Source organism: Ovis canadensis, chromosome X (genome assembly GCF_042477335.2).
Source record: "Ovis canadensis isolate MfBH-ARS-UI-01 breed Bighorn chromosome X, ARS-UI_OviCan_v2, whole genome shotgun sequence".
NCBI lineage: Eukaryota > Metazoa > Chordata > Mammalia > Artiodactyla > Bovidae > Ovis > Ovis canadensis.
This window is the reverse complement of record NC_091727.1, coordinates 130,683,651-130,690,953: the sequence shown is the minus strand read 5'-3', so window position 1 is coordinate 130,690,953 and position 7,303 is coordinate 130,683,651. Positions and strand designations below refer to the sequence as shown.

At 50.8% G+C, this 7,303-nt stretch overlaps 1 protein-coding gene across 8 annotated transcripts; it reads right to left on the bottom strand.

The window, feature by feature from the left end:
* Positions 1–693: 693 nt before the first annotated feature.
* RIPPLY1 (ripply transcriptional repressor 1) lies at positions 694–5,227 on the bottom strand. Of its 8 annotated transcripts, none has more exons than XM_070290976.1 (5): positions 3,711–5,227; positions 2,773–2,827; positions 2,068–2,132; positions 1,324–1,464; positions 694–1,200 (listed from the first exon to the last, which is right to left on the bottom strand). In XM_070290976.1, exons 1-5 carry the CDS (start codon positions 3,962–3,964, stop codon positions 1,044–1,046), a joined length of 672 nt encoding a protein of 223 aa, XP_070147077.1. In that variant the 5' UTR covers positions 3,965–5,227; the 3' UTR covers positions 694–1,043. The 8 variants fall into 8 exon arrangements, with proteins under 8 accessions (XP_070147077.1, XP_070147075.1, XP_070147072.1 ...); XM_070290974.1 differs by having other exon boundaries at positions 1,314–1,506; positions 3,711–4,724; XM_070290971.1 differs by having other exon boundaries at positions 694–1,109; positions 1,314–1,506; positions 3,711–4,724.
* Positions 5,228–7,303: the final 2,076 nt, after the last annotated feature.

Below are 7,303 nucleotides of genomic sequence, written 5' to 3'. Positions count from 1 at the left end.
CAGGGGCACTAGTGGTAAAGAATCCTCTTGCCAATGCAGGAGATGTAGAGACAAGGGTTTGCTCCCTTAGAGAAGGGCATGGCAACCTACTCCGCTATTCTTGCCTGGAGAATCTCTTGGACAGAGGAGCCTGGTGGGCTACAGTCCATAGGGTCACACAGAGTCAGACACAACGGAAGCAACTTAGCACACATGCACACACATAGAGGATGAATTGCAGCAGGACATGCTGGAGGCAAGAAAATGACTCAAAGGCTGTTTGGGACACGGGTGGGTCTGAGGAGCTGAGCTATGGAAGATACAAAGGGACTTGAGAAGGTAACATTGGTAGGACTTGGGCGCCTCTCAAGGCCCCTCCCCACATGCACAGGCTCATCATCAAGGCTCCGCTGATGCTGCACCTCTCACCTTCCCCCACCTCCAGCTCTGCTTCTGACTTTTAAGCTGCCCTCTGAGGTCCTTTTTGTTCCCTTTCCAAGCTGTCTTTAAGGTTTAATCAAACTTGATTGCACAAGTTGACCAAGAAGGCCTGGGCCCCTGTTAGGCCTCCCATGGTACATCCCTGTGAAGAAAGATCTGTCAATCGACCTCAGGTAGAGCAATGGATTGGCCTTGAGCTGGTTTCTGACCCTGTGCCCATGACTTCAAAACATGGGCAGAGTTCAGTTAAGAAATCAGTCCAGTTCCAGGAAAAAAGGTAAACATCATCTAGTTTATTTTTCTCCTGATTCGTCTCATGCCAAAATACAGACCCCAGTAGATAACAACCGAAAGGGAAGAGGTCCCCAAAGTAGACTGATGTTTTAGATGTCCCCTCTCCTTCCTGCAAGGTCCGTCAGAAAGGCACCCCAACTGGTGTTGGTATTGCATCCGTGGAGGTGAAGCCAGAAGTCAGGCTTACCACAGGAAGACAGGACTTCATGGCCATCTGAATGGTTGGGGAGTCAGAGCCCTGAAGAGTGACCGTTCTCTGCATAGGCATGCTTCATCCTCATCTGCTCCCTGGGGGGCTCAGAAAGCAAATTTTCCTTCCCCTAGAGTTCCTAGGACCCTCTCGTTGGCAACACAACAGCAATCCAATAAGATGCCAGAGGGCTGGGCTCACAGACCTGTTGGGTGTAGCCAGGGTGAGCTGGTAACTTGAGGACCCAACTTTCAATCCAGAGAACTGTTCCTGGGGATTCCTGGCTAATCAATGCCCTGAAACATTGCCAGGCATAATGAACCCCATCAGACTGACTGGTTCAGTTGGGACAGGTCAGGGGCAGGGAGGGAGAATGAGCTGTGGCCCTGTGTGGTGCTGACCCTGGTACCTTCACACACCCTTCTGGCCCCTTTCCATCTGCTTCCTCTTTCTCCTCCTCTTCTCTCTCCTCCACTTCCTCCTCGTCCTCGCTGGTTGAGTCCTCATAGACGTTGATGGTTGCCTGGACAGGGAAGTTCTGCAGTAACATCTCCCCATCACTGTACAGGTAGTCAAAGGAGCAGGATTTAGGCCAAAAGAGTCTGTGGACAGAGAAGAAATATGGCCCCAACTTGCATAGGCTGCCATGTGCAGAAGGGTTAGTAGGACCAAGAAGGAAGCCAGCCCCTAAACTCCTTCTAGTTGCAGTAATGGGGTGAGATGGAAAAAGAAGAAAGGGAGCTTTGTAGCAGAACCTTCTGGAATGTTACAAAATGGCTCCATGCAGGAAGGTCATGTCTGGTGGGCCTATAGCTGTGAAGAGACCCAGGCCTGGCATATTTCAATCCTGCAACTGATCCCACTCCCTACTCCCCACCCCAGAAGGCCTGCAGCCAAGAATTTTCTAGCCCCGTGTCCTCCATCTCCTACTAAGGCTTTCTTCACTGATCTCTCCACAGGGGCTTGTTCTTAGCGGTCAATGACAGTGACTCCAGGGAAGGCAACCTGGGCCAAGTCCCTTAACTTCTCTGAGCTTCCATTTCCTTGTCTGTGAAAGAGTGATCGTAGCAGTACCTCCCTCCTCCTGCCTCATAGTGCTGTTGTGAGGATTTAAAAGGCTAATCGATCTACATCAGGCTCTGTGCCTGGTGCTAGAAACTTACCTGACCGGGTGATGGAACTCAAAGTCAACCTTGGTGACCTTGGCACCTGTTGTCCCACTGGGGGCCTGTCAAAAGCAAAAAGCATGTGGCTCAAAGTGCATGGTCAGATAACTGCCTCTTCTGTATCAGGGGTCAGCAACCTGTAGGTAAGATGATCTAGAAGAGACCTTAGACATCTCTGGGGTTCAGTACCCGCCCCCCATAAGGGGATCTGTCCTGGTTCTAGTTGAACAACAAGTGGACAGAGTCCGGGGGGTTGTTTGCTTTCCTGTCCTTGTTCTAACACCTGTTTGGAGATGATCCAGGGGACAGAGTTCTACTGGAGCAGCAAAGACGCGGGGGTGGGGTGGGGGTGGGAAAGAACGCCGCGGTTGGGTGCCACGAGACCATGATTCTAGCATCAACCCCACTGCACATGCACCATGGAGCCTGCCCATGTCCCTCTCATGCTCTGGGGCTCAGCTTTCTGCACAGCTAAATTGCCCCAGAGGCCTCGGCTCCCTGCCTTCCTCCTAGAGCTGTTGTGGGAATCAAAAGTGGGCAAGGCTGGGAAAGTGCTTTTCCGGGTCTACAGCCCAAGTCAAAGGTCAGAGGTTGGGGGCCCCTCTGGGAAGGGACCAGGTTTGAGTGCCTGCACGTGGTCATGTGTGTATGTGAACACGTGGGACAGGGGCTCCAACTCACCAAATCCACATGTTTCCTCACCTGCCTGGGGAGGTCATTTGTAGAGGTCAGCCAGGGCCTCCAAAGAGAAGCTCCTCTAGGACAAAGAGGAGAGATTAGTTGGTGGAGGAGAAAGAGTCTGGCTTCCCTGAAATAAGAAAAGAAGCCCTCCAAAAACTTGACTTGGATTCCATCTCCTGCCGGAAGGACCATCTCCTTTCCTAAGGACCCTGAGTCCAGGTCAAGACAGATGGCCCTCCTCTGCTTCAACAATGTTATCATACCTGTTGGATGATTATCTGTTTAGTTACCTTAGAACTTCTTAAGGGCAGATTTATGTTTGATGGTATCTGAATCCCCAACACCAAAGCATAATGCCTGGTACACAGTAGGTGTTTTGGTCAGTGTTTAGAGAATGGTTAAACGTTTGGAGGAATGCATGAGGGTTGGGTAGAAACTATCTTGCCCCCTACCTCCTGCCCCCAAAAGTAGAGCTCACAGTTCTGCCCTCTTCCTGGGATGGGGAAAGGGGCCAAATATATTTCTGGGTCCACTGCTTCCTCACTAGACTTCAAAAGGTAAGAAAAAAAGCAAATGGAAAGCTTATGGTGTGGTCAGGAAAGAGACAGTCCCTTGGTCATCAGCCTCTTGGCACTTTGAACCTCGTTCCCTGCTCTTCAGCCTAGGTCCTGTCCAATCCAGATTTCCTGGTAGTCTCCCCTTTGCCCCTCAGTGGACTGAGCAACTTGGCACATGAGGGCCTGGCTGCTTAGTTTTCAGCTTTGGCAATGCCCACTGTCCCCAAGTCTCCTCCCGTCAGTCAGAGGGATTAGTGAGGTGAAGAGCCAGCTGAGATATTAGAGTCTGAGCTGTGGAGGGAGCACAGAGAACAGGGGGGGGCCCGGACTTCTCGTTTCCTTTGTTGTCCCAGTAACCCCATTAAGCTTGAGTTCAAATGACCAAGGCCAAGTTCCACTTACCGTTCATATTTATTTACTTCTTGTCCAGAGGAGAGAAGGGGCGATGGGTTTCCCAGGTAGGGCAGTGCCAGGGAGCCCTGTGCTAGGGCTGGAGCTGAGGCCAGAGCCAGGGCAGGGGTGGCAGCAGCGGGGGCAGGAGGGTCCATCCTTAGGGTGTAAAGGCCAGGCAGGCTGTGGGGGCTGCGATTCTTCAGTGTCCCGCACTTTTCTGGCTTTTCCTCAGAGACCTTTTTATAAGGTCTGCCTGGACTCATAAATTATTCAGGGACATGCCAGGATGAGATACCTGGGGAGCAGTGGGGGTGTGTGTGTGTGTGTGAAGATTTAGGAAAAGGGGCTTGGGAAGGGATACCCGTGTTCCTGGGTGTGAAATTTCTCCCAGTTGAATAAACAGAGAGTCAATAGGCAGGAGGGGGTGCGGTTCTTTATCTCCAAGTCAGAAAGGAAAACACAAAAGGGGCAAATCGAACACCATTTGTGCGAATTCCCCAGGTGGTAGCAAGGCCTGAGGGAAGGGAACAAGGGAAGCGCCTTAGAAACCACAGAAAGTTGTCAGGCGCTGGGGAGAGAGACCAGTAGCAAAGCTGGTTTCCAGTGAGAAGGGACAACTGAGGCCAGTGAGACTCACGTTATTTCAGTTCAAACTCCAAATAGATTGGCCAGGTGGACCGGATATGGGGTGACCACTATGAAGCATACCCCCCAGGTTAGAGAAAAATGGAGCATCTGGGTGGGGCTGGTCTGACTGCCTGTGGGTTGGACCTCAAGTCTTCTTTCCATGCCCACCCCTTTACTGGGCAGTACATTTGCAGAAGTGCCTGACTGAATCCCCTCTCCAGCCTCAGCCATCAGTGGTTTGAGAAGGGAGTGCAGGCAGCATTTGCGGGGGTTTCCAGGTAGGATTGCTGATCTCAAAGCTCAGCTTCCAGTCCGGGCGCCAGGGTGCTGGAGGAGGTCTGCTGAAAGACCATCTCTGACCCTGGCGCCTGGATTCCCGGCGCCTCGGTTCCCTCTAGTGTGAGAGGAGGATGCAAGCCCAGTGGTTCCAAAGGGCCCCGTCAGGCTGAACACTCTGTGACGGGCGCTGGGTAAATGGGTACTGACCCCGGCAAGCCCAGCACCTGGGTCACAATCCTCTCAGCCTCAGACAGTCTTCTGGGCCTTTGCCAAAATGTTTGCAGTTACAACTACTGGCAGGTTCCTTATGCTTCAGAGGTTTGAAAATATGACTACTGACCTCAGTGTCGAGCACCGGTGCAGGTTTATTTAGCTCCTTGGATATTCATCACAGCCAGGCGTGTAATCGTCAAAAATTAGAAACCACCTCAATGTCCAATGATAGGAAACAAGTTAGATTATTTAGGGTAAGTCCTTACCACCGAATACTAAGCAGGCACTCATAATCATGTTCTAGGAAGTATAATTATCAACACAGAAGGTTTAGAAAAAAAGAAAGATGCTAAAAGTGTGAATAATTTGATCCCAGTGCTGTTTTTCTCTCTGTTCACAAAACCCCCATTTCCAATTTCAACCCCACTGTGTTCTTTGTAGCAAAGGAAAACTGGAAAGAAGCCAAATGTCTTACTTTAGAGAGGCAGTTAAATAAATAATTGAACAGTTATACAGGTTCATATTAAAACTGGCATGGTAGAAGACTGGGGAAAGGTTAATATATTGAAGAGTGAAAAAAAGAAGCCTGTACCACATAATTTGGAGGATGATCCTGTTTTGGTAAGAAAAAAAAGAAGAGTAGAATATACAGTGTGCAGGGGGGAAAAAAGAGTCTGGTTAGAAGAAAGGAGAAAGTTACAATGCTTTCTGGGAATAAGATTATGGTAGACTTTTATTTCCTTCTTTAGGCTTTTCTGAGTTTTCCCAAAAGTTCCACAAGCCCTGATACTGTTTGGGTAATAAAAAGTAAAGACACAAAATTAAAAAGAAAGAAAGAAATGTGTATCCACAGAGGAGAGAAAACTTCTGGGGAAATGACAGCCATTTTTAAATGTCTGAGGATTTGACTGAAATGGGATTACACTTGTTCTGTGTGACTTCAAAGGGCAGGACTGAGGCCCATGGGTAGAAGCTACAAGGAGATACATTTTGGCTCAGTCAAAGGAAAACTTTGTAACAGCCCAGCCGCCACCTAACCCAGAGACCTGGCACTGTACCGCTTCTCCATAAACAGAGCTTTATTACATGTGGTGAAATGAGTGGAGTCTTGGACTGGGCTAAGTCCTCTGTCCCTGAACTGCGTAAGTGCAGGCTGGATCAGGGATCCTGGATCTTGGAGTGGAAAATCTAGAGGGAGGGGGGAGTGGGGGATGGCGAGCAGAGCGGATGGGAAGCCTGAGTTTCCCTCAGTCTCTGAGGGTTCTTGCTAAATTTACCTCCAGGAGATGAAAATGTGCATGTATTGTGCCACTGGCTCAAAGGAGGGGCGAGACTGAGAGGGAGCCTGGATGAAGAGGCTGGGCTGGAAGGAGGAAGAAGCAGACCTATTGTCAAACCTGAGGATATTTTTGACTTCTAGGGGCCCTTCTAGGGGTCAGGAGCGGGGAAAGAGAGAAGAGATAGATATTCCTCCAGAGCCCAGGGCTCATGCCCAGCCATCTTGAACCTGTGTTCATTCAGCCACAATCTCACAATCAGGGCCATCCAGCTCCTTCACTCCCCTGAGCTGCAGGCCTGAGGGTTCCCCTCATGCCAGCTCCTGGCATCTTCTCCTAGAGCTCAGGTGGCATTCAGGCCTATGTCTGTGGATCTTTCTGTCTCACGACCTCTCTAAGAATTGCCTCAGCCTCATTTAGCTTGTGGGAGATGAAGCCACTGGCCCCTCTTGAGGACCTCTCCTCAGTCGGAAGGATTTAAGACCCACAAGGCTTGCTGGGTAAGAATGGGAACCTGGCTGTTCTCCTTTGCCCTCAGCACATAAAAGGAGTGAGGTGGCTAGCAAGGTGGCACGAAAGGTCTGGAACAATCAAAACGAAGAACTTCCTGTCACGGCAGTTATGATCCTACCTCCCTTACCCCTAACAGCCTTATGGTGCCTCTGGGTTTTGTCAGTGATTGCTTTGCCAGAACATTCAGAGAGGGCTTGGTGCCTCCTCTGGGCCAGACACTTCTGGACCTTGCCAGGCAAGAGAATGAATATAAAGAGGAACAGACTGCCTCACGGTGCTGACAGCTAGGGAGGGAGACAAGACCTGCATGGGACAGGCTCAATCAATGTCAGTGGGGCCTGGTCCCCCCTACCACCCTGGAGCACGTTCCCTTGTCCACTCCTCAGCTCTCCCCAGCTCGAGTGTCCCCGTCCCCTGGGCCACATTCCAAAGTTGCTTCAACTCCTACCACGTTCCTGCCCCTCCCCTCTACCCACAGAACAACCTCTCCTCCCACTTCCCTGAGAAAACACGGGCTTTGAAGCGTGAATTACCTCAGTGCCCTGCCCCACTCCCCCCAAACTGGCCTGCCTCTCCAACTTCCTTCCCCTCCAGCCCTCCCTTCTCAGGGGACAAGGTGCCCCTCTCGTTAAAGACTAATCCGTTCACCCGGGCCTTGGCCTTATCCACCCTCCTTCTCTGGGGCCTTCCTCC

Coding starts and splice junctions, on each gene's coding strand:
- RIPPLY1 (XM_070290969.1), bottom strand. CDS start 3,964: ATGAGTCCAGGCAGACCTTATAAAAAGGTCTCTGAGGAAAAGCCAGAA. Junction 1,507..2,067: donor GAGTTCCATCACCCGGTCAG/GTAAGTTTCTAG, acceptor CTCTGTCCACAG/ACTCTTTTGGCCTAAATCCT. Junction 1,201..1,323: donor GATGGAAAGGGGCCAGAAGG/GTGTGTGAAGGT, acceptor GCAATGTTTCAG/GGCATTGATTAGCCAGGAAT.